The sequence below is a fragment of the Phocoena sinus genome, chromosome 1, assembly GCF_008692025.1.
Source record: "Phocoena sinus isolate mPhoSin1 chromosome 1, mPhoSin1.pri, whole genome shotgun sequence".
Lineage (NCBI taxonomy): Eukaryota > Metazoa > Chordata > Mammalia > Artiodactyla > Phocoenidae > Phocoena > Phocoena sinus.
Window position 1 is genome coordinate 48,520,608 of NC_045763.1, and position 26,761 is coordinate 48,547,368.

General features: G+C 44.6%; 1 protein-coding gene across 6 annotated transcripts in view; it reads right to left on the minus strand.

Moving 5' to 3' along the window:
* Positions 1-411: 411 nt before the first annotated feature.
* The window catches only part of DAB1 (DAB adaptor protein 1), a 419,471-nt gene continuing 393,121 nt past the window's right edge, over positions 412-26,761 (minus strand). For 3 of the 6 annotated variants that reach the window (XM_032607142.1, XM_032607180.1, XM_032607160.1), the window contains 4 exons: positions 20,862-21,410; positions 16,890-17,017; positions 16,432-16,530; positions 412-3,811 (listed from right to left, as the gene is read on the minus strand). In XM_032607142.1, coding sequence (XP_032463033.1) covers positions 16,447-16,530; positions 16,890-17,017; positions 20,862-21,410 — 761 coding nt within the window. In that variant the 3' untranslated portion in view covers positions 412-3,811; positions 16,432-16,446. The remainder of the gene's footprint in view (positions 3,812-16,431; positions 16,531-16,889; positions 17,018-20,861; positions 21,411-26,761) is intronic. The other 3 variants (XM_032607133.1, XM_032607170.1, XM_032607152.1) reach the window with 3 other exon arrangements.

Consider the following 26,761-nt stretch of genomic DNA (forward strand, 5'->3'; position numbering starts at 1 on the left):
TTCCAACCGTTTAGCAGGTTTTCTGTTTATTTTTTATTTTATTTTATTTTTAGTAGAAGACACAAATCCATAGGGTGAATCCTGGGGTCCTTCCCAACTTTGAAAGTCCCATATGCTAAATGTGGTCCAAACACTGCATCTATACGTGGTGTGCTTTTTCTGACAACATCCTCCTCATTCCACGCTGTGGCTGGTTTTCCAAGCGGAGCCAGTACCTGAATTGAACGGAAGACAAACTGATCTAACTCCTCAATGAAGCTCGCTTTTTCTGGCCCAGTGCCAGGAAAACAGAGTCCTTCACCTGGCCTGGTGGCAGCTTTGAGAGAAGCAATTTCCTCTTCCGATCCCTCACCTGAATATCTCGTAGAAGCTTGTGGAATAAAACCAGGCTAAACTGTTGTTCTCAAACATGTTTATTTGTAACAGTTTTACATGGAGTGTTACAGAAATTAATGGAAAATTTCTAAAAATTTTGCTGTTCTGTTGAATGCATTGTACATAAAGTTAAAAATAATGTGTCCATATATGTTAACAAACTGTCATCTGAGGTAAAGTTAAAGTAGGTCTAGAAATGTACTGCAACAGTCATTTTCTCTTTCTCATCTTTATTAAAAAAATATGTGTCAGAACGCAGAAATTGAAATGAACCAAACCCACAGAGTAAACATTTTTTTTTTTTTTAAGAAGGTGCCCGGTACATTACATGATGGGGTTTCAGTAGACACTGGGATGAGTACGAATTATCAAAAAAGTCTTGTGGCATGTAAAGATCGGAGAGCTATGGGGAATGGGGACAGAATGACAGGTGGTGTTTCCCTGGTTTCAAAATTTAAAGTGACAAATTTCGTGCTAGTGAAGAATGAGGAATTAACAGTTGTACATGTGGATTTTCTACCAATCTGACCGGAACTGTGCAGACTCCCCCATGGCCTTTTGGTATTGGCACCTCAGCTCTTATTTGGAAATTTCACTGTATTCCTGGGATAGGATACGGTGGTTCTGAGTTCCCCAAACAGTGCTTATTAAACAGCAGAATTCTGCCAATGATAACATGGATGGCAGTTTAAAATCTTGACTTTATTCCGCTCACTTTAATGCATCACAGGGGCCATCTTCTTTAAGTTCAGAGCCAGTTACATTTTCAAGCACATTCAGTGAATGATGACAAGTCCACTGGGCTGTCACTTTCTTCTATGAAATGAGCTCCATACGGTGTACCTGAAATAGCAACATCAGCCAGAGTTCACTTTGAATGTGTCAGAAGCAACCCACGGAATCAGTGGAAGGGTGTGATACTGCAAGACAAACTCAAGACAGCCATATTGAGGGAGAAGATAGCACCACTGGTTTAGAATCAGAATCATGGACAACAGAGCGATTTAAGTCATTTCCCCATGGGAACTGCCTATCTCATCAAATCCTCAGAAAACACAGCTGAACTGGTCTCAGGACAGCTCTCATGGTTATCACACCTTTCCCATTTTCCCCTTCATGTGGAAGGATCAACTCATCAAAGGAATGCACATTCCTGAAGAAATCATGTCGACCAACATGTGACAGCTACAGAGGAAGGTAAATGGCCCTTTTCACGTTTCGGGTTCTTTAGACTTTGCACATTAGGGTGACGCTTACTTACATCTATTCTGTAATGGACATTTTTCCAGTTAACTGGAAAACATTCAGATTCCAGTGACCGGATAGTGTAAAACTTGGGCTTCAAACAGTTAACAATCACCTTGACTTATCACTTTTTTTCTTGGTCACCAAGTATACCTTCTTCCAAACCATTTTAGTTTCTATTGATATGAAGAATCAAAGCACACAGGCCAATTGACGTCATTCATATCAAGGTAAATCCTACTTTTCAAATTTTAAAACCAAGTAAGAATAATCACCCCCACCCCCAATCCAATTCATCACATGATTTTTTTTAAAGTTTTCTTCTTAGTGTTAAACCACTAAATTCAACATACTGTAACTGCATAGGAACATCAGGAAAACACATTTGACCTGTAGAACAATTCTCTGTAGGGCAAAAAATATATAGATTCTTTATGAAAATCATGTGCTAAACATACGAACTGAACACTGCACTTTTTGTCTCATAAATGTAAAAAAAGGAAGCTTAAACTCTTCTGTTTCACGTACAAACAGTCCAATGATGTCTACGGGGGTCGCTGGGAGTGGAGGAGTGGGAGGGAGTTTCAGAATCTGAAACTGGAGTTTCAGTTCACAGGCCTTCAGAGCGTGAACTGTCTCTTTCTTGTTTTAGGCAGAGGGCCGGTACGCTCGCGGAAAGGCTTAGATTATTAGCCGATGGAGTCACGCGCTCCTTTCCTGATCCCTAGCTGCTGATTGGACGACTGCTCCTGCCTGCTGCCCCCGAACTCCAGCTTCCTACCATACGCTCCAGAGTAACATCTGGAAAGTGAGCCCCATCCATCAAGTTTGTCACATCTTTCACTCAATCTGCTACCTTCTCTACAGTGTAATGGCATTATTAAAAAGCATTTTCATTAACATCTATATTTACAAAAAAAAACTGGCAATTTTTTTTCATTAGAACTCCTTAAAGCCATTTCCCTTAAATATTTAAAGAGTTTAATGGTAAGCTTTTTTTTGTTTCAAGTTATAAAATAAAAATCCCATTTGAATTTTCTGATGTAGAAAAAAGAGATAGAGATGAACCATTGTGACCACAGAATCAGTTTGTTACTCTGAATATTCATGTCACTACTGTTCCATTAGAAAGTCATTTTTTAAGATCTCAAACCACATTACCAGGATTGTACCATAATTATTTGGCAAATGACTTTTCTTTGAAAATGGCACGTGGAGAAGACACTGTCTGCATAGCATCACAGCAGCAAGATATCGGAAAAATAAAAAATCTCATTTTATTGGACTTAGAGTTTAGAGCTTCTGAGGAAATCAGATGCATTTTTTCATCTTTCTCATCAATGGGATTCGATGTCCTTTCCTACTCACAGAGTGAAGGTTAAACCGAAAGCTGTCTTTCTTCACCAGGATGCAGAAGAGCTAAAGGGTTGTTTTGGCAACATTCTTGATCAAAAAGAATCATCAACCACTCATCTGTCTTGTGATTTCAAGTGAATTCATTTCATATGAGGTTTTTTTTTTTTTTGCCCAGTTCGATTTCTTCACCAATATCTAAAAAAAGTCGAAAGCAATACAAAAATTTGTACACCCATTAATTTTCAAACATGACAAAGAAAGGAAAGGGGAAAAAAATGGCAGACCAGGCCTTGTGGAGTGATGTAAATACATCATCCTATTTGGAAAGGCATATGGATGATGATATTGTGGTGACAGAGACCTCTTACTTTTGCCTAAATGACGTCAGTGCCAACCCTGATGTAACTCTCTGAGGCCCGTCACTCCAAATTTGATGTCTTTACAGTGGCCAACCGGTAGAGAAATAAAAAGAGAACTATGGTTTCGCATACTGGGTCATCTTATACCCACGTGTTAAGAGAGCTTAGACTCTCTGTCAAGTAAGCATTTGCTTGATTTGTGATTTAACGTTGGGTATGATTTTTTATGCTTTTGTGTGTTTGTTTTTGTGCTGCCATAGATATCTGCCAGTGGTTGCCCAAAACTCTCAGTTCCCTCTTCCAAATGAGTTCCATTGGGCAATCGTGAATTTCTTCGTGGGATGAGGTGAGGTGAAAGAATACAAGAGAGCCTGTCGCGATGCTGATTTCCATGCCAGTCTTGAAGCGCCCGCCACAAGCCCGCATTGATGCTATTTCTTAGACTTGTTGATCTGCGCATAAAGAGGCTCCAGCTCCTATGGACAGAGGGACAAAGTGAGATCTGCTCTTTTCCGGATAGGATTTTCTGAGACAGCATGGGAAGGAGGGTTTGGGATTAGAACAGAAAGGTGACAGTTTATGATGAATGACCTTAGGTTATTTTGGGACTGTTCAGTCATGGTGCGTATCATTTTGGTATCTTTTTTACCCTTAAGAAGAACAACTCACCCAGTTTTGCCCCTGGTTCTCAAGCTGAGCCTGACTGCCTGTTAGGGAAATCGCAGGGTCTAGTAGACAGAGCTGGACCAGCTGTGTGATACGGACAAGATACTTACACTTTCTGAGCTTCAGTTTCCCCAACCACGAAATGGGAATAATACTGTTTATCCTACATGGTTCTTGAGAGAATTAGAGAGAATATATATAAAGCCTCTAGCACAGTACTCAGCAGGAACAGGTCTTCAGAACATGGTAACAATGACCATGAGTCAAGTGAACATTTTTCCAACACGGTTTTATGAAATCCACTTGAGGCTGCTGAAATTCCATCTCAAACCGCTCTCTGGTTTCTACAAGGAGTGATGACTGGGTGCATTTTAGAATAAGAGAAATGGCAATCGTGCCGTTAGCTCTTAGTTAAAAGCTTCTCGAACTTGTTTCGATCCACTCAGCTGTGTGTCGTTTGGCGGGTCACTTGCCTGCACCCGTGGGGCTGTCCTAAGACATACACAAGGGTTTTCACCAACATATGACACAGCAAACCTCCAATCCAAATGTAGATGGGAAATGGTGCTTGGCCTTGTTGGAATCGCTTCAGACTTCAGCTCATGTTGAAATGGCCCAGGGTGCACTGGCCAAGCAGATCACGTCAATATTCTGGTCTTAGGCATGCATAGGCCCTTCTATTAAAGTTGGCCTTCCTGCTGTCACTCTTGGATATTTGTACCAGAATCAAAAGGACACAGTGACATCTTAATTCTGTCATATTTTATATATTAGCCTGCCTCTTGCCATGTGAGTAAAGATCCCTTTTAACTGCTTATTTTCCTGAAGCAACAGATTGAACTGGCATTCTATAGCTTCTCCTGTGTGTCTGGCGCCATGCTTAGATATTTTCAAGTACATCGTCTTTTGAAAACATCACAACAGCCTTGTAAGGCAGGTGATTTATCTCTTTTGCAAAGGAGAAACCAAGCACAGAGAAGTTAAGTAGTTTGTCTATGGTCACACAGCTAGTAAGTTTGGGACATGGGACCTAAAAGTAAGGTCCAGTGCTTTTTCTCATCTATTATAACAGCTGCCATTAAAAACAAAAACAAAAAACCTTCAATCTATGGTGTTGTAGAGTGTTTTGGAGTTTATAAAGCACCCTTATGTCTTATTTTATCTGCCTAACAGTCCTGGGAGTGGTTTATATTCTTTCCATCTTCATTTTGCAGATAAAAACTGAAAATCAAAGAGGTTGTGTGATCTCAAAGTCATTGTGCTGCCTGTCATGGATTTAATATATTGTACTACTTGCTTTTATTGTAAAGTGGGGATGGGTTAGAAGATAATTTTGTCCAGACCCATCATTTTACAGATGAGGAATGTAAAGCCCAATGAAGAGAGCTTTTGTTTCCCCAGAGTCACAAGGTTACTTAGTAACCATGCCGTGAATAGAATCCAGGACTCCTGAGATCAGGTAGGTACAGGATGTCTTCTTCTAGAACTCATCATCTCTGTATTCTTTCAGGAAGAAGGAGCTTCCTACCCTTTGAGGCACCCAATTCTGTAAAAGAACAGACTGTCAATTTGTCCCTCGATGCTTTCCACCCGTGGGACTTCATACCGGTCTTGGAAACATAAAGAATAAGTGTAACACTTCTTCCAAATATCTGATGATAGAAAGTAGGAAAGCCCATTCTTCCATGCCCTACTTGAGCTACCACTTTCCCATTCCACCTGCCATTTTACACGTGGACCCAGCACTGCAGGTGCACAATGAAGGTCTGCTGAATGAATGAATGTCTAGGATACACTTTCTACTTTTTTCACTGTTCTGATCCCTTTGTCCTAAACACACTCTCCCTTGGCTTTATTCTCCCATAATTGAATCAAAAATCAAAATCTATAGCAAGATGATTTATTAAGCACCTAATCTATTCTCTGCCAACGTCTTGAAATGTTTCAAATACCTGTGGTAAGGCTAAACATGGAACTTTACTGTGTGTTTGTGTTCTGGGTGTGAGGTGGGTGGAGCAAAGCTAGAGTGGTAAAGTAGTGAAGTACCACTACTGGGAAACATTTCCTTTTGCCTCCGCTGGGCTACAAGGATGCATCTTCATCTTTCCTGGGTAGACTTTCTCCGCTCACTCTGCTTTTTGGATGCCCTAAGAAGTCTGGCTGCCTTGATCTCACCCTACATTTGCTTTATTCCAATTTTGGAAACTAATTTATTCAACTGAGAATGACACCTAAAAACAGAAGAAGACAGCAGGCTCAGACAGGGTAATTAATGCCACACTGCGTTAACTTTCTGCAGCTGAGATAAATATTCACGCATCTCCTGCTTGCCGGAATTTAGCTTCAAATACCCATCACAACAGTGGTAACGACTGCAGTCAACTCTCAATTATCCCCACTAAATGAAGGGGAGCAGTGGTGTGTAAAACCCCAAACAGCAGATAATCCCGAAGTCTGACACTCTGATGCATTATACGTTTTGGCAATAGCTTTACCTTCCTTGTTACAGAATCTTAGGCTGTCAGAGCTGGAGGGGAGCTAAGAAATCATTTGATCCAGAAATTTCTGACCTGACTTCTGGCAAGGTCACCAAGGGGTCTTTAAGCTATTTTCAACATTCCAAAAAGCCTAAATGGAATCACACATTAACATAACACGCTGTTGATATTTTTTGTTTTCTTTGGTCAGATCTGACCACATCTCGGCCCTGCTTCAAATCCTTCAACGGCTCCTCATTACCCACAGCGTAAGGTCAAAGCTCCTTCACTGGGCACATGAGACCCATTAGTCTTGTAGTCCATTAGAGCTAATAAATGTCCCTTCCAGACCATGAATCAAAAGTTACCCTTCCTGGGACTTCCCTGGTGGCACAGTGGTTAAGAATCTGCCTGCCAATGCAGGGGACGTGGGTACGGGCCATGGTCCGGGAAGATCCCACATGCCGCAGAGCAGCTGAGCCTGTGTGCCACAACTACTGAACCTGCGCTCTAGAGCCCGCGAGCCACAACTACTGAGCCCGTGTGACACAACTACTGAAGCCCGCGCGCCTAGAGCTCGTGCTCCACAACAAGAGAAGCCACCGCAATGAGAAGCCTGCGCACTGCAACGAAGAGTAGCCCCCGCTCACCGCAACAAAGAGAGAGTAGCCCCCGCTCACTACAACTAGAGAAAGCCCATGTGCAGCAACGAAGACCCAGTGCAGTCAAAAATAAAAATAAATAAACTTATTTAAAAAAAAAGTTACCTTTCCGGTCACGTACATCATGCTTAAAAAAAATTCTTATGCTTCTGTCACAAGGATCTTTCTGAAATGGATTTTGTCATGCCAGTTTCCTGCTCAGAACGACCCTCCCAGCTCCTTAAGCCCCCAAGGATAACGCAGACTCCTCAGGATGGTCCACAGGGCCCTTCCAACATGGCTCCCCCGTCCCATCCGGCCTCATCTACTTCCTTTCTCTCCTAGGCTGCACCTTCTTCCCTGTACATCTGGTCCCCCCCGATATGATGGGATTTCCCATCCCTGAGACTCTGCTTAGACGATTCCTTCCACCTTCAGGACCTCTCCTCGTCCTGCACCTGGGGGTTCATACTTTCAGAACCAGCCCAAATAGAAGGGCTTCCTGGACTATGTAGGTGACGTGGACCACTCCGCCCCGGACTCCAGCAGTGCCCTGTGGAGTCTACACTGCCATCATGTTATCTCCTGGTGCCTTCTACACAGTGAGCCCCGCTGCACCTTTCACGTCAGCATCCCAAATTCTGAGCCCAAGCTTGGAACCTGGCAGGCGCACCCACTAACACGGAGCGTGAGGATGTGAATGAGTGAATGAAAAGTGCTTCTCTTACTGGGAGTTGGCAAACACTTCTGAACTTTAAGCTCATTTGTGAATCTGACATATTAATAATCTTCATTTCGAGAGGACAACAAAGTAGATAGAAACCATGCAGTAAAAATGAAAACAAATCAACTCTCCACCCTTTGACTTAAGTTGAATACCCTGTTTTCTGGGAGGTGCAATGAAAGAGTGCAAGCACACAGATGGGAAATCGAGCAGATCCAGGCTGGTATTCCTACTGCCAACTACTGCCTGCAGCCATAGACCACCACGAACACACTTGCACTTGAACAAGTTGGGTTTATTACTCATTACAACGAGGGGAACCACGGGCAAGTCTGGAAGAGGTGATTAGAAAGGGCTTCTTATAGGTTTAGGCTTATATTAGATGTTTAGGGGGAGGGTCAAGAAAGTAAGGCTTCTCTCTGGGTTGGATGCTTTCAGGAAGCTGGAGTATGAGTATCTTAATAATTCTTATCTGGAAGGCAGGTAGCACGGAACAAGGCTAAAGCCAGGAGAGAAGAATATTTGGTCATTTTTGGAATTTGCACGATGTTCCTGCCAGCCATGGCTACCGAGTGGTCTGGATGTGTCCTGACCCATCACGGTCGCAGAATGCTTTGTGGGACACTGGTGTTCTGTGAAATTGTTTACGTTCAACAGAACACCAAGGGCCCAGCTCTTGGCTGTCAGGCTGCTGTTCTCTTTCTCACTGTCACCTACTTAGTAACCATAAAACTCCGTGTAGGGCTTCCCTGGTGGCGCAGTGGTCGAGAGTCCGCCTGCCAATGCAGGGGACACGGGTTCGTGCCCCGGTCTGGGAGGATCCCACACGCCGCGGAGCGGCTGGGCCCGTGAGCCATGGCCGCTGAGCCTGCGCGTCCGGAGCCTGTGCTCCGCAACGGGAGAGGTCGCACACAGTGAGAGGCCCGCGTACCGCAAAAACCCAAACAAAAACAAAGAAAACTCCGTGTAGGTTACTTAACCCTTCTGGGTTCCGGTTTTCTCGTCTGTAAAATGAGTCCTCATTGAGGATTGAAGGAGAAAATACACATTGACTGTCTGGCACAGGGCCTGGCAAGGAGGAGGTACTCCAAAAACGGTTAGGTTTCTTATGTCTGGGCATGTAGCTCTATCCTTCCTTTATAGAAGATGGTTTTAGGCCTAAAAATCACCTGTAGGTGGCTTTCCAAAGTCCATCTCCTTCATAGACACTACTTCATAGCATTAACTGGGCTGTTAGGAAACCTAATAATGGCACAGGATCCGCCTTGGGAAACTGTGTAGAGAGAATGCGGGGTTAATCTAAAGGATCTGGTTGGAGGGCCCTGTGGATGGCAGAGACTTCCACGTGTTTGCAGATGACTTTAAGTATGAAGTACGATCTCACGTACAGAAGTCAAGTGGAATCACAGATTTAGAGTAATAATAGCTTGTATTTACAGAAACCTTTACAGTCTCTAAAGGGGGTTCCTCGATCACATACATGGTCTCATTTGGGCATCGCAGAGTCTGTAACCTGGGTATTCCTATCTCCATTTACAGGGAAGAAGCAGGGCTCCCCAGAGTTTGGTGACTGGCCCAAGGTCACTCAGCCAGCATAGGGCAGAGCTGGGATATAACCAGCTTTGTTACTTTTTTAGCTTTCGTATTGCAGTAAAATATTTAGAGCAAAGCATTTGCCATTTTCATCATTTTTAAGCATACAATTCAGGCACATTCACCACACTCACCATGTGGTACAACCATCACCATTATTTCTAAATCTCTTTCTTCACCCCAGATAGACTCTGTACCCATTAAGCAGTGACTTGCTAGTCCCCCTGACCCCCAACCCCCGGTAACTAACCCCTTATCTACTTTCCATCTCTATGAATTTACCTATTCTTATTTTTTAAAATCAACTTCATTGAGGTGTGATTTACATACGATGACATGTTCCCATTTTAAGTGTACAGTTTGATGAGTTGTGAGAAATATATACACCCATCTGGTCCTCCCCAGAGCCATCAAGCTATAGAGCATTTCCTCAGCCTAGAAACTTCCTCGGGGTCCTGCTCAGTCAACCCTTCACTCCAGTGTGGCAACCACTGACCTGCTTTCGACCACTGTAGATTAGATTTGTTTTCCTGAGCGTTTCATGTAAACACACCCAGCTCTTTCCTAAGCCCACTGTCCTCTCCACTGCCACATGACCCCTTTTGTAAAATGTCAAAGCAAGAAGGGCCATCGATCTGACGGTTCCTTTCCTACAGGAAGAAACGGAGGCCCCCCAGATGTGAGGGTTTTTTTTTTTCCCCCAAAGTCCGCAGGAATCAGTAGAGAGCCAGGAGGGCAGCCCAGGGTCTGGACTCCCCTTTCTGTGCTTATTCCCTCACTTTCCCTACCTATCTCCACCTGTCTGGCTTGAAGTATAAAGGCATATAGTTTCCAATCCCACATTATAATGAGCCCCTTTGGAAAAGCCACCTACATTGTGCTTATGACTTTGCATCCCTTTAATTTTCATTGTGTTTGTTTCTGGAAAGCTTGGCCACATGGAGCAAAGGTATGTCCAAAACAAAGAAGACGTGGCACGCTGAGAAAGGTGGTCTTGGAAGTGAGGTCACACGCCATGCAATCTAGCTGCTGAGCAAGCCCATCTCTGCCCCTCCTGGGAGCCTGGGGGTAAGAGCCACGCCGAGCCAAGCTGGGGGTCAGACTGCAGCTAGGAGGTGAGCCAAAGCTTGAGGTCCTCAGCATTGCCCTGCCGAGGCAGCAACTTCAGCCTCAGGGTCTTTAAGCCCGAACACTTGGGCCTAGCTCAGCAGGGTCTAACATCTCCTGGCCTGATAAAAAGAAAAAGGTGATGGTAACCAGGGAGTGGAAATAAGGCTGTAAGAACTCAAAGTTCCACCTGAATCCATGAAAAAGCCATGGGGTTTAGAGCCACAAAGACCCCAGCAACTTCCTAACTACCCGTATGAACTGAAGAAGGCATTTCACCTGGGCCTCAGTTTCTTCATCTGTACGATGGGGTTTGTAACATCAACATCATGGGACTGCAACATGTAATAAGTGAGCTCATATGACATAAGGAATTTTAACAAGGGGCAGGAGTCTTCCTTTCCTTTTTATTCAGAGGAAAGGGAAACAATAAAGCTTTCTGACCACTTTCAGCCTGAAAATCTGGCCTTCAGAGTAGGAAATTCTTCAAAATACAGGATGGATTTAATGAGGATGCCTTAGAGACTGAAGTTGCTGCTAAACGCACTCGCTTCCAGGGGTCTTGGGTGCTGAAACCCACTTGGTGAACACAGAGGTGCACACTCTGAGTTCCCAGGGGGTCTGCACATGTCCTGATCAATTCTGCACTTCCCCAGTAATAATAATAATGATGGGTACAAGTTATCTGCTTGGCAGATTTAGTTCACCTTTCTCGACCTTGTCAGGTAGCAGAGGAGGGCGCTGAGGTTGCTGGCACCCGTTCTCTGCCATAAGCAGGATGGCCTGTCCTGAGTAGGCTTCCTGGTGGTCAGGAGTGGGTCCTGGCTCTCACCCAGATAGTCACCAGGACCCCTAATGAAGTCAACATACTTCAGGGACGTCTGGCCTTTCCTTCACTAGCTGGGAATAAGGACAGCCTGGGAGAAGGGTGCTGTTGGAAGATCTAGTTTGAGGACTGGGGATTCCATGCTCTAGCTGGGTGACCGTGGGCAAGTTAGAGGGTCCTAGAATGTAAGCGCTAGAAGGGCCTGTGGGAATTGCTTTATGGAAGAGAAGACCAGAGGTCAGAAATGAAGCCGTCTGCCTCAGGTCACAAGCAATGAAGTCAGCGAGGCTGCTAAAACCTAGGTACCTATCGCGGTCTTGGTTGAGCGCTCTTACGTTATTTAATCTGGGTCTAGATTCAAATCCTAGCCCTATGACATGTGAATCGTGTGATTTCAACATGTCATAAACCTCTCTACCTTACCTGTCATATCTGTGAAATAGGAATGATAAAAATACTTAAGAGCATTCCCCTGAGGATTGAATTAGGTGATGTCTATAAAAGTGCTGTCAACATCCTAGTAATTTTTACATTTATTTTATTAGTAGTAGTAAATGCAAGCCTACTTGTATTAGCTTCTGCAGGGTGATTCTAGAAACAGTAAGCGTGATCTGACTCAGAGGTCATCATACGACAGCCCATTGGCCCATTTTAGTGGCTGCCAGTTTTTTTGTAAATAAAGTATTATTGGCACTCACTACACCCAGTCCTTTATGCACTGTCTTTTGCTGCTTTCCTGCTGCAACAGTAGAGCAGATTAGTTGTGACAAAGGCCAGATGGCCCACAAAAACGTAAACAGTCCCAGAGAGTGTGCTGGCCTCGGGTCTAAATGATCAGTGGGGTCTAGGTGTGCTCACTACTCTAGGGGCTGAACACCATGTTGAAATCTCCATTTCTAGTCTTTTGTTCTCCAGAGTCTCATATGCAGCAGTCCACCAGCATCTCTGCTTGGAAGTTCAAGGGCACCTCGGGTGCAACTGGTCCCAAAGTAAACTGGCCTTTTTCCTGCTCAAGCCTGCAGCTCTGCGTTCCTTACACAGTGCCTGGCACCACCTAGATCCCCCACTCAGGCAGGAACCTGGGGGTCATCCTAGCACACGCCCTCTTCTTCCTCACCTCCCACTTCCCTGCAGCCTTAACCTCCTCCTGATTCTACCTTTTCATATCCCTGGGCATCATGCCCATCTCTCCAACCTGGCCGACACTGCTCTCAACCAGGCCTTCCCATCTCCTGCCTGGACTAGCTTGGCTCGGACCTGCCTCGGAGTGCTATGCCCATGAAAAGGAGAGATTATTTTTCCATTTTTGTGGTTCTCTGCTTTGAGGCTCTTTGTTATGTGATTCTATTTAAAAACAGAATAGTGATAATAATGCCAAATACGCGTATTCTACTTTCAAAGCTTATAAAGCACTTTCATACTCATGGTATCTTCTGATTCTGGGAGAGCCTGAGGAGGGGGCTCTTGCTATGATTCGCCTTCATCCATGTGTGGTGACCGGGGGTTCCAGGGGCTAGCTAAAGCCCTGCCTAAGGTCACCTGTTTTGGAACCATAATTCAGACCCAAGTCCCCTGACTCTGGGCATTTCTTTTCTTTCTTTCCTTTTTTTTTTTTTAAATCTCTTACCAAAAGCAACTGAAGTTCTGCTTTCTTTTCCCTTGAACACTGTAAATCCATCAGGTAACATTTTACATGTCTTGGGTTCCCACTATGAAGACTGGTCTTAAAAAATGCCAGTGACTTTTTATGGCAATATCTGCTGTTACTAAGGGAGACAGACCAAACAATTCCCCATTGTTACAGACGCTACTTTGACTTCACAGCTGGGAAAGTCTGATAGGCAGTTTACTTACTTAGCCATTTAACCAAATAAATGTTTTCATTTTTCTTTCATCTCCTCAAAAGCTAACATTTCGCCCTTAAAATTGCTCCAGCAACGTATCAGTGGAGTATAAATTACCTGCCATTCCCACGCCAGCCATTATAATATTATTTGGGTTCTTTTTTTTTGCCCCTGTTGACCCAGTCTTTCAAAGACACGTGATTCTCCCAGACGGGAGGGTAGGGGAAAAACATGAAATAATTGAAGATATTCCCCTTTATTGCTAAAACAGAAATGCTGTTTTGAGATTGGCCCCGAAGCTTCCTCCTGAGAGGATTGAGGCCATCCGTTTCCTCTTACTAGGGTGCAATATGGTTTTAACTTATCAACAGATGTCACCCCTACCTATTCAGAATTGTGCAGGCATTTCTAATAAAAAGCAGCTGGAGATAATGGTTGCAAGGGTGATAAGAAGGCTGAGACTCTTGCTTTCCAACTGTATGGAGGCAGCGGGGAAAACAGAGCCATGGACGGAACTCCCCCGGCATGGTATCCTTTTCCCAAATGCCTGGAAAGGCCCTAAGAAATTGCAGTCAGTAAATTTCCAGTTGGGTGGACGTGTGAATGGGATGGAGACAGATCAAACGTGGCTTATACTGCTGTTGAAGGAGGGGCCCAAAAGGCTCATTTGGACTTTCCTTACGAGTGTCTTAAGGGATGTGTCGGCAAGGCTGGCATCAGCCTCTTGGAATGCAATTCTTGATAGGCAATTGTGTAGTTGCCAGACTAAGCCTTCAAAGGGAGAAAACTGTTTCACGGAAGATTACAGCCCAGCCCTCCTGTGGAGCTGGGAGCTACTTATTATGATTTACATGTGAATCTAAGCTAAGGCTGCTCATTTTTTGAGAAGTGAGAGGCAGCCTGTGAGGCCCTAACAGGGGTCCTTCTGATTATGGGACAGGGCGAGCCAGAAAACTAAGAAGTAGGGTTTTTCTTTTTCCCAAAGCTATTTTGAGGCATATTGAAAATTAATTACCTGCAAATAGAAAGTAAAAAGCAAAAGCTCCCAGCCAGTGGCCTGGGTCCTTATGGTAGAATTTATTCAACACGAGGACATAAGGGCTAAACGTATAAAATCCAAGGGAGTGGTGAACCACATTTATTGAGCACATAGGATGATAATGGGGGTGGCGGTGATGGCGTTGGTGGTGGCGATGGCAACTAACAGCTCTTGGGTGCTTTCCCCTGTGTCAGATGCTGTGCTAAGAGCTCCACACACATCACCTCCTATGATTATTGTCCAAACAATAAGCTTATGAGGAGAACACTATTTTTACCCTCATTTTGCAAAATAAGATCGAGAATTATTATGACGTCTCGTGAGGGTCACATAGCTTATAAGTGCTAGCGCCGGATTCTGAACTCACTCTTGCTCCAGAACCAGATTTTTTTAAGCCGAGGACCGAGTACCTGTCTCCATATGCTATCTTAGTTAATGTAATGTAGGCCCTTTCAGCAGATAAGCAAACCAAGACTCAACAGCAAGTATGGCTCTTGCCCAAGATTTCCTGCTCTTAAGTAGCTGAGCTAGAATTTGAACTCAAGTTCCAAATTCTGAGCTCTTCCCACCAGACCATGCCACGTCCATTCACAACTCAACCCTGGCCTGGGGTTCTAGACAGAACATCAAACACGGAACAGGCTGAAGCCTCACAAAAGAGCCTGTACGACTGTCTCAAGCAGAACAGGCTCGTAAAGATGAGGGTGTGAAACATCGACCTGCAAATGCTGCACGTCATCTTTATTCTCTAGAAGAACTCAATTTTAGGATGATGTTGGCTGTTACGCTGATGAATGGCTCTTGTCACCTCCAGTTCATTCATCAAATTTTTCAAGGCAAGGGTGAGCATGTGAAATAAAACGTATGTATGGGGTAGAAAAACCTCTGGGGGAATCTTCCCAAGGTGTCCACCCATCATCTCCAACTTTTGTCTTTCCTGGAACATTGACTTTGCCTGTATCACAAGTTCCCCAAACAGCTAATGCAAGACTGGATTTTTAGATGGGCATTTGCATGGCATGATGTGTTCTCATGTGCTATCGTACTGAGGTGAAACATGGCAAAAAGTATGGTATGTGAGATTCTTTAATCATAAAATCTATTAGCAAAATGCACTTTCAAAACACTGTATGAGCTTTCAAGAACCATCAAAATAACTTACACATGAACTGCAACTGATTCCAAGGTAGCCTCAGAATCCATTTATGAACAGTGAAAACTATTTACCATTTTAATGGTTCTGACCATAATGTTCAGGTCTAAAAACAAGAGCTCTGTCGGTAGGGCCTTGCAGTCCTACACGTTTATGGAAAACTAGAGAAGTATATGAAAATTGAACACATTTGTCAAGGAGTGACCTTAGAAATCATGCCTGGGTAACAAGGGGTACTTCTGTCTCCTGGGAAAGTTCGCTTCATCAGCCCCTCTTTCTGTCCATAAAATCAGATGTATTAAAATTCAAGTGCCAAAACCCACTTCTAGTAAATGTAAGTACCCCTCTCTTGAAGCCGCTGCTGATGGAGTCTGAAGTGGTTTGGTGGCAAACCACAGGCTGTAACACAGGTGCAAACAGCAGAGCCTCAGAAGCGAACGTGACACGTCTCTGAGCTTTGAATTCCACTTTCACGTCAGAAAGGGTGCGGGGGCCCCTTCTGGCCAGACAAAATGGACTACCATGATCTCACATCTCTATCAATCTTATTTCAAGCACTGCTTGTTTTTGTTCCTTAGTCTGGCTTCTCAGTGTGTTTGGTTGGTGACCTTATTTTAGATCTGTCGAGTGTAGGCAAATGCAGTTGACACACTGCTTAAAAGATTGAAGCATCCGGACCGTACTTCACTGAGAAAGAATCAGGGTGGGCAGAATGTGTCCATCTCAGAACGCTGATGATTTTAGACACTGAGTCCACGTTCAGTAGCACTGACCATGCCTCCTGCTAGCAACACCCCGCCCCAGAACATATCACTAATAAAATACGACCATTCCCCACTCCTCACCTCTACCCCTACCTCCCAATATATGTCAAAGGTCATGCATCCATGAGGATAAACAAGGTGGAAAACAGACACCAGGCAAGGCGAGATGATGTAAACATCAGGGATGTGACTTGAGGTAACAAACAAGCAAAAGGGAAAGCGGATGGCTTAAGGGTGGGAGATCAAAAGGACAGATACCTACCCAGACCTGCGCTATCTAGCTACCGGCCTGTGGACTTATATTATCACCACTGGGCTCACCAAAGGGATCACTGTTGGATGAGGCCTGTGGCCCATCAGGCTAGAACACAAGAAGATAACACTTTTTTTTTTTTTCTTTTCAGTAATTGAAAATATAAGACAGCTGGGCATATTTTCATGCACACATATACTCTGTTATTTTAAAGGAGGCAGCACTTCCTTTAGAGGATGCCACTTCCGCAAATGTGAGAACTTGTAGTAACAACTTAATGAAAGGATAACGGTTTTCAGCTGCTCATTTGAACATAAAAGAAAACGCCTTTAGTCACCCCTTTAGAACTTAAGAGTCTGAGCCAGCATTCTTTTCTACATAGGTTTCCTCATGCATTGTCCATTTCAGATACAGAGGTTTTAAATTGAAGAAAAAAAAAAAACCGAAAGAACAAACCGGTCACTTACAGCTTCTTGCTCTTCACTTTTGCTGGGACTTTCAAAGCCCTCTTCAAAGATGTCATCGGTGGTCGGATCACTGGCGTGGGATGCAGATGATTTGGATGGAGAGCTCTGTCTAGGGGCTGGGGTTGGAGCTACATAGAGACCATGCAAAAAAAGAAAACATCCTAAGTGTCCGGCAGCAACCGTTCATACCCCACAGAAACCTCAGGGATCTGATTATATTCGAGTCAAATCCCAGGACTCCTCCCTTCCTATCACAAGTCAAATTGGTTGAACAGTTTAATATCTCCTCTGTACCTATTAATCTTGTCCTCTCACAAACCGGATGGTCAGGAAGGAGCTGGTGGTCCACAGGGATGGGTGAGGCAGCGGTCCTCAAGGGATAGTCCCTGGAACTGCAGCATCAGTCCCATCTGGGAACTTGATAGTAATACAAATTCTTGGATCCCACCCTAGATACACCTACTGAATCAGAAATTCTGTGTCTCTGCAGACTCAAATTGAGACCTGCTGGACTACAGTCTTCTTTCTTAACTTCATATAATTATTTCAATAAGAATAAATAGAGAAGAGGAGAGTGATATGCATTTATTGAGTGCCTTCTATGTGTCGGAAGCCATCAGAAATTTTACAGGCGATATCGCTAATTTGCATAAAGCCTCTTCGAGGTAGGGGTTCTTCCAATTTTACAGATAAGGAAGGTGAAGATTGCTAAATTGCTCAAGGCCACAGACTTGGCAAGTGGTAGAAGCAGGCTTTGTATCCTGGCACATAGTAGGTATTTGATAAACACGTGCTGAACAGAGTGTCTCAGTGACCTGGGAAAATGAATGTAGCCGACGGCAACGTCACAGCTGCCACGTTTCTCCTTGTTCCATAAGGATCTCCATTTTCTGTCCTAACCTTCCCACATTTCCCTTGTCTCCTTTATCCCAGACGTTTATAATCCATACGCCATTAGAAACTACTTTCCTTTCAATAATTTTTTTTTTCTTTTCAATAATGTCTAAATTGGCATTGAAAATACCCAGCACTGGCTCAGCCCCAAGGGAGGGGGGGGGAGGCGTGGCTTGATTTAGTAGCTGAATTTCAAAAGCCATTGACAAGGCCTCCCTGCCATTACATCCCAGAATCTACAAAATCTAGCTGCTTATCAGACAGTGAGTGATTATAAAACTTGGTGGGTTGCTTTTGCCTCGATGAACCTCTCTTTAGAATGATGATGCTATTTGTTGCGGGCCAGCAAGCTAGACACGGTGCTAGGCACTTTGCATTCATTACGCTCTCTAATATAAACCCTGCAAGGTGCTACTGTACCTATCGTCTTTTTCTGATGAAGAAACTGCGGCTCAGAGAGGTGAAGTGCCTTTCTTAGAGTTAACGCAACCATGAAGCAGGAGCGCTGGGATTTAACACAAATCTGACAGTGTTCAGTCCACTGTGCTTTTCTATTTCTATTTGAGGTGTACTTTTGGTTCCTCTCCACTCAAAACATTCGAAAGGTGATGCTGATGGATAAGAGGATATAAAGATAGGTTGCGGGCTTCCCTGGCTGCGCAGTGGTTGAGAGTCCGCCTGCCGATGCGGGGGACATGGGTTCGTGCCCCGGTCCGGGAGGATCCCACATGCCACGGAGCAGCTGGGCCCGTGAGCCATGGCCGCTGAGCCTGCGCGTCCGGAGCTTGTGCTCCGCAACGGGAGAGGCCACGACAGTGAGAGGCCGGCGTACCGCAAAAAAAAAAAAAAAAAAAAGGTTGCACTCATTTTCTTTAAAATAAAACATTGTTTCTTTCTTTTTAATTTAAAAGGAAGTCTGTTTTGTTTCGTGAGCTGCCTATAGAACAAACCACTTAGAGGGAGTTTAAATGAGATAAGCTTTATGAAAACACCTTGATATGCGGTAGATGCTTAATAATTATGAGTGTAATTGGATTCTGAACTGTGTTTGACATGGTTTCTTGCTTACTAAAGGCTGAGAACGCTGACAGAGCTGCCGATTCTGAGAGATACACTGCTCATACTTATTGGATGGAATCAGTGGGATGCAAAACTCAAAGTTTATTTATGCAAGTATCTTACCCTTTAGAAGGTTTTGTAGAATACCTCTATAGTCTAAAACTGTGGTTCTCAATCTAAGACAATTTTACTCCCAAGGGACATTTGGCACTATCTAGAATCATTTTTTGGTCATCATGGCTAGGGGAAGAGCATGTGTGCTACCGGGCATCTAGTGGCCCTGGCTAGAGGCCAGGGATGCTGCTAAACGTCCTACAGTCCACAGGACAGGCGCCCACAACAAAAAATTATCTGGACAAAAATCTCCCGCTCTGACACACGACAGTAGCTGAGTAGCCTTTGTTTTGTACCTTCATCCTCTACAATCGTTCCAAAACGCATCCCATGTGCCAGACACCACACAACCATCATGAGAAGTGTAGTAGCACGAGGATGATTAAGACATATTCCCTGTCCTCAAAGAACTTAAACTTCCCTCTTTTATATATATAGCTGGCACACAAGCCCCTGGAAAGAGAGACATTTGTCTTCAAAAGATGCTTGCTTTTTATGCATGGCTGTCATTTCTTTAGCATTTCATTTTTTATTCATGATTCTTCATTGAAACCCCGTGAGCTGGAGTGAATAGAGATGCCCCCACCATGTAGATCATATGGCCTGAGAGGAAGTAGGTTATTTATACCCATAGAAGAGGTTCATTTTCAGAACAGCATCCCAAACCTTGCTGAAGTGACACTATCTAATTGTGTTAACATTAGATTTTTTTGGACAATTCACGGTACTGGCTAAGCAGTAATCCATACCATCTGTGACAGTAATGAAAACGCCAACCTCACTGTTCCATGAGCCTTTTCCTTCCCCTTACCAACTGTCAAGGCACAGGCTGGATCACCAGACACCTTCCCCGGATGGTGTCAACCAGGCATCGGTGTGCCCAAGTACATCTGGATTCTGATTGGCTGCACAGTGCTGGTTTTCCAGATGCTGGCCATAGAAAAGTGAGCTGGGATAGAATCACTGAATATGCCAGAACGAGGACAAGGCACAGAGCTATTGAAGCTAGCTCACTTATTTTACCCAAGACACAGCTGAGGTTAAAGGAAGTCACACACTTGCCCGAAGACACAGTTTGGGGTGGAGAAGGCAGGATTAGAACCTCAGTCCAAGACTGCGCAAACCCGCTCAGTATGCCATAACAATGATGATAAAAATACTTCCAACTCTGTGAGGCACATAATGTTTTAGTACATGTACCACTGAATCCTTTTTATGACCCTTAGCCTAAGACAGATGAGGACATTGAGGCTCAGAGAAGTGAAATGACTTGCCCATCGACACAAAACTAGTAAGTAATCAAGCCACTCTCTGGATTCCCAGTGCAGAGCGTTCCGTCTACCTGAAGCTTTGAGCAAATTCTGGCTGCCACTCTACCAGTTGTAGGCGGCCTTATGGCTGCTCTATCTCTGGCCTGTGTTTTCTCCTGATCTTAATTTTCTAGTTTTTTATACTTGTCCCTAACATTTTTTAAATGCACATACACCATTCATTTTTAGTTCAATAAGCCATACCCAAATCTATGTGTCAGAGCTGGGATATACATAAATCAATAAATGAATGTGCGAGGGAACAAAAACTTAAGGGCCAGAGTAACATGCTAGATAAATAACAGGCCTGTATTCGATTCCACCCTTTTGTCTATTTTGTCTTTGAATCTCACTTTTGTTATCTGTCAAACAGGTCTAACAAAACTTGCCATTCGCATTGTTAGGAGTATAGAAATAATAAATATAAAGCACATGGAGAAGGTGTGTATAATTGGCACCTAATCACGGGAGGCTATTCGTAGCAGTCATATAAACAAAGAGGCCTGTTGAATGCAACTGAGGTGATTTCTCTGACGCCAGAAGCAAGGCATCCGTTGATCCCTGGGGGTTTATGCCTTCAAGGAAGGGCACTCACGTGAGTTGGTCGATGGTGTAGTAGAAGTCACAGGAGTCAAATTCAACTGGGAGATGTCAAAGTCATCACAATCGTCTGTATCCTGTGCCACCCCGACTTTGTTGAAGTAACTGGAGAAGGCCTCTGAGGTGCAGGTGAGGGAGGGCTGGTCAGGTTTGCGGGAGGGCACGGGTGGAGGCTGGGCCATCTGGAAATCCTTAAACATTTCTTTCCCCATTTTCTGCCTGGGCTTGTCGGTCTGCGGACTTGACCTGGCGGAGTCACCCGTGGCTGGGACGGTTGCAAGGGGGGTGAGGGGACCTTGGAACATGGCAGCTGGCAAAGGCATAACAGTTTGTGTGGGCATGAAGGCGGCTGGCGCAAACTGCCCGGCCACGGTGGGCCAGGGCTGCTGAGTGGCAGGGAAGAGACCCGGCTGGCCCCATGCGATGGGCTGAGCCCCTGGCATCACCTGAGCGACTGGTGGCTGAGCACCCATGGCGATCTGCTGTTGGACAAGGGGCTGCTGGCCCCAGAAGGATGGGAGGACGGCGCCCATTGCAACATAACCTGCAAGGGTTAAAAAGAAGAGTCAGGCGCCTTGGGTAAGAATTATTCAGGGAGTGAAGTGATGGGCAGAAAGGGACCAAGCAACTGTTGAGCGTCAGGCTGTGTGCTAGGATGCAAAGGTGAGTAAGACAGAAGTCCCTGCTCTCCTGGAGTCTGTCTTCTAGAGCCCTGGTCAGGGAAAACCGCTCTGAGGAGATGACTTGTAAGCAGAGACTAGAATACAGTGAGGGGGACACCAGGCAGAGATCTGGGGAGTAATGATAATATTACTATAGTTCTTAAAGTTCTTAGAGTCTTATAATTCTTAGAGGTTTCTGACATCACACAACCTCAGAAACCAGTGTGTCTCAGTGGAAAAGGCAGAGCGCTGGAAACCAGGCACATCTGGGTTTGAATCTTGCCTTCCCTTCTTGCTAGACTCAGGGCATTCCCGAATGCTTCAGCTCTCTAAGAGTCAAGCTCTTTGTTGTAAAGCCAGGTTATAACATCTTCCTTCTCAGCATCGAAGCGGTGTGCAAAATGATTAAGAATCAAAATGTTGGAGTTTTAGAGGCCAAGGTTAAAATTCAGACTGCCACTTCTTATCTATGGAATTTGGGGAGAGCTTCAGAAGCTCTCTAAGCCTCTCCTTATCTGTAAAATGGGTAGAAAATACCTTCTGCCCCTCATTGGGTTAATTTAACGATTAAAAAAAAATGTAAGTTAGCATCTACTCAGGACCCCCTCATACAGTGGCATAGGTTGGGCACTGCAAAACTCCAGGGGGTGTACTCACATATGTCACCGTAATTTTTTGCTATATTATTCCTTTCAGGTGAGATCTAGTCATTTTAAAAGGAGCACAAGTGATACTCTGTACCATAATAATAGAAACAATAATAATTCCCACTTATTAAATGCTTACAGCGTGCTAGGTACAGTATTAGGTGCTTCACATCTTTACAAAATCCCTGCAGGGTCGGTATCATCATCTCCATTTGAGGGATAAAGAGATTGGTGCTCAGAGAAGAAAAGTACCTCATTCAGGCTCACACAGCTGAGACAAGCTGGGATCAGGACCTGAACTGAGGTCATCTGTCCCCAGAGCCAGCATTCTTCCCACTGCCTCACCCAGATGGCCAAGACTGACTTCTGATCTTAGCACAGTCGGTAAAGCTGGTCTAGCCATGTAATGTTTTAGCTCACTGTGGGCCTGGAGGAGACTCCCATGTCCTTCCAGGGGTCCCCACCCTTTTCAGGGTGCAATCAAGCCCACAAGACAGATGACCAGTCCAGGCAGAGTAGACGGCCTCTCAGAATATGCATTTTTATGGCTATGGGAAGGAATTTGCAGGTACAGAGCAGTGAGACCAGGAAAAGAAGAGGGTGGATGCACGGTATCCTAGCAACTTCCAAATGGAAGACTGGCGAGTGCAGGGGCACTGGGCATGTCCTGGGTTGTGTCAGTGACTCCGGTGAGCCCAGAGAAATCACGTGTGGGCTGCCTCACTCATGCTCTAGCCTCAGATCTGCCCTTCAATTGATTCATAAGGGATGGAGCCAACTTCAAAGCCAGTCCATTTCCTTCCAAGGTCAGAGGAGGCTCCAGTAGTGGGGTAGAGATAGACACACGGGCTTCCTACTGATCAATCTAACAGCGTTAGATACTTTTATGGAATGAGGCAGGAGTGGCAACAAAACAGACAATATCCTTATCAGATCACCTTGGTCCTAGTGCTCGGAAATGAGAGGGGTGAAGAGGCATTGGTGCTGACATTTACACTTGCAACTTGCTTACATTGTCTATCATAATAATGCAGTGACTTGAACCTACCAACAGACTAAGAATTTGGCAACACTGTTTTTCTTATTTTCTGATTGACTTTGACAGGGTTCAGTGGTTCTCAGTGGGAGTGCTACTGCCTCCTAAGGCATGATTAGGAAATTTCTGGGGTGTGTTTTGGTTGTCATGATAATTTCGCAGCCAGACAGTACTGGCATTTAAGGGGCCAAGAGCATTGACACTAGACCTTCTATAATGTGGGATATAACGTGCGTGACAAAGAAATGTCAGCGTTCTGTTTGTGATTATTTGAGTATAGACTAGACTTTTTTAATGACTATTTTATTTTATTATTTATTTATTTTTTGGGGGGAGGCGCAACCCCGTGGCTTGCAGGATTTTAGTTCCCCAACCGGGAACCCAGGCTACGGCACCAAAAGTGCCACCAGGGACTAGACTGGACTTTGAATCACATGGAAAGTCAAAGTTTCTTTGCACAGTTTTAATGGACTACATTTTCCAGGAATGTAAGAACTGTGTATATTTGAGGGGAGACTATATTTCGTTTTGTTTGGAACATTGTCAGGAGTTGTTCACCAACTTGGAAAATCATGGTCCCTGATCGTGGCGTTGCAGGAAGCATGACACTCCTGTACTGGCTGGTCTGAACCTGTGGTGATTCTAGTTATAGGTACACACACCTGACCACTTAGTATGTTTTCTAGTGTAGTTTTACCCCGGTATTTCCTTACTGCTGTATATTATCTTGTTATGATAAATTAGTTTCCTTTATTTCTTCTTTATGTTACAGTTAGGACATTATATTGATTTCTGAAAAACCAAGTAGGTAGGTTATATCCTCAATGAGTTTCATTTCAAAATATTAAAGGAGACATCACAAATCCTTGTTATAAAAAAGGGGCACTGGGTCTGACAGGGCGAAGACCTGCCCATGGATCTTGCCATCACACCAACCCTGATGCCCATTTTGGTAAATGGATGGAAGGCTTCAGCCTCCAGCCAGACTATTTTTTTGCTTGGCTCCCATCCCACCCTCCTTACTGCCACCGGACGAATGTTCTAAAATGCAAATACAGTTGACCCTTGAACGACGCGTGGGTTAGGGGCGCTCACCTGCACACAGCGGAAATTCTGCATATAACTCATAGTTGGCCCTCCGTATACCTGGTTCTGCATCCACGGAATCAACCAACCGCAGACCATATACAGTACTACTGCAGTATTTCTTGGAAAGCATCCACGTATAAGTGGACCGGTGCGGTTCAGGCCCGTGTTGTCCAAAGGTCAGCTGTACAGTCCTTCATTACCTTGAGCATGAGTCCGGAGGCCTTAGCTTGACTTTGGAGCTTTTGGGGTCCGTTCCTTTCCACTTCCTCACCCCCATTTTCCGCTTGCTCTCCCACTGGCACCCTTCCCTGCAGCAGTTGCAAACAACCCAACCTGTTCTCTCGTCTCTGTTGGTCCATCTGCCTGGAAAGCCATCCCTAACTCTTTTTCACATGGCTGCCCCTCCTTTGCTCTTTGAGACGTGGTTCAGCATCACCTCTGCCCTCTAGACTCAGCTGGTTCTCCTCTGGGAGTGCACAGTCCCCCATGTTCATCTTCATTGCGGCACTTGTCACAGTGCGTCGGAATTGCCCAGTGATTCTGTCTTCCCTCATGAGACTGGAAAGCTCCGCTACGAGGAACCTTTTATTTCTTTCTCCCTCCCCCATCTGCGTCTAGCACAGTTTGGGGCACACATCCACTGCTCCATAAATGCTGGAGGCTGGAGAAAGGCTCTAGGTAGAGGCGAATGAGTCACAGTGGAATAAATGCCTTCACTGCATTTTTCTAAGTCTCCAATTAAACTCCAGCATCCGTAAGTGCTATGATCTCTGATGAGTCAGTCTACTGCTGGTGGCAGGCCTTTTCCCCCCCATCTTTTTTTTTTTTTCCTTTTTTCCACAAGGAGCCAACAGATGGGCTGTGCACACTTTTCTGGAGAGAGCTATTAGCATGTCTCCCTGGCTTCATGCCATCTGCTTCAGAACAAAGTACAATATTCAAAAGAAAAAAAAAAGGCAACAAGGGTAATTGGGTATCATGTTTGGGAACTTGCAGGTCTCACTTGCTCTTCCTGGGTGGGAGGGATCCCTGCAGTGGGGGCTTTCCCCAGACCTGTGAGCCAAGGCTCTCGGGCCACATGGCACGGTGCCTCCCTGAAGGGACATCTCAGTGGCAGGGCTGCAGTAGCACTGAACATGGGAAACCACTGCGTGGCTGCCACTGCAGCCACTTAACAGCTTAGTAACTGTTCACTGGTTAACATTCAACAGTGGAGGGAGGAGGTACCAAGGAGCATCTGTTTATGCCATGAAGCTCAGATGAATCATAAATCTCCTCGCTGTGCAGTGAAAGGAAACACCTGCATTACTGCCTTGCAGTTAGATTTTTAAAAGTGTTGAAAATCGCAATTTGTAACCAGATGCTGGCACCTGGGGATATCCTCATTATTAAAAAAAAAAAAAAAGCAGACTAAAATGGAAGAAAATAGTGAAAACTAAAGGACTCCTCCAACATATATATAGAACTTATATGGTACCTCTTATCTACATTATGTCATTTGATTCATTTGTTCAAAAATGGCCCTCCTGGGTGCCAAGCACTGTTTGTCCTTGGAGATGCGTGAAGACCAGACAGCAAAAAAAAAAAAAAAATCCTTGCTCTAGTGGAGCTCACATTTTTTGTGAAGTCGATCCTTGCAAACAAGCCTCTGGGGGAGCTGTTATCAGTATCTCTTTAATCTGCATACAAGGAACCTACAGCTTCAGGAGGGGAAGGTCTGATGTGGCTACACAGCAAGGGGAGGTAGCAGAGCCAGGGTCCCCAGTGAGGAGGGCGGAGAACGTTTTCGGAGTGCTTACTTATGTAAACACTGCCAGGCACTGTTTTAAGTGTTTTATACTACATGTATGGACTCGGGAACAGCTCTATGAGGTGGAATTATCATCCCCATTTTACAGATAAGTTCCCTGAGGCTCCAAAGCGATATAGCTGAGTGTCACACAGCTGGTTAGTGGCAGGGTCTGTACTCATACTGAGCACGTTCTCCAAGCCCTTCAGGCCAGCTCTGCCGTGTGCAGTCAGGAAGTCAAAGACCTAAACTTTATTTCATGCATTTTTTAAGAAAACATCCCAAGAAGGCAAAGGAAAAAAATATAGGTAAGAAGAAGACATATTTTCTTCTACTTTAGACGTCAGAGTAATAATAATAACAGCATTGTTTCCACATCGTGCATTTACAACGTGCCAGCATTTTTCAGAGGCACTTGACTTTATTTTCTCACTTAATTCTCATGATATTGTTGCAAGGTAAGTATTATTTTAAATTCAGTTATAAAAATGAAGAAACTCTGACTCTGACAGGTTAAGTAATTTGCCCAGGAGCCTAAAGCTTATAAATAAACGGCTGAGCCAGGGTTCAAACCCAGCCTATTAATTGTGCTGCACACCCCAGGTCATTTCCCATCTCCCAGTCACTGGCTGGGCAATTAGGGACAGGAGCCGTAGATTCAACAGCTGCAGT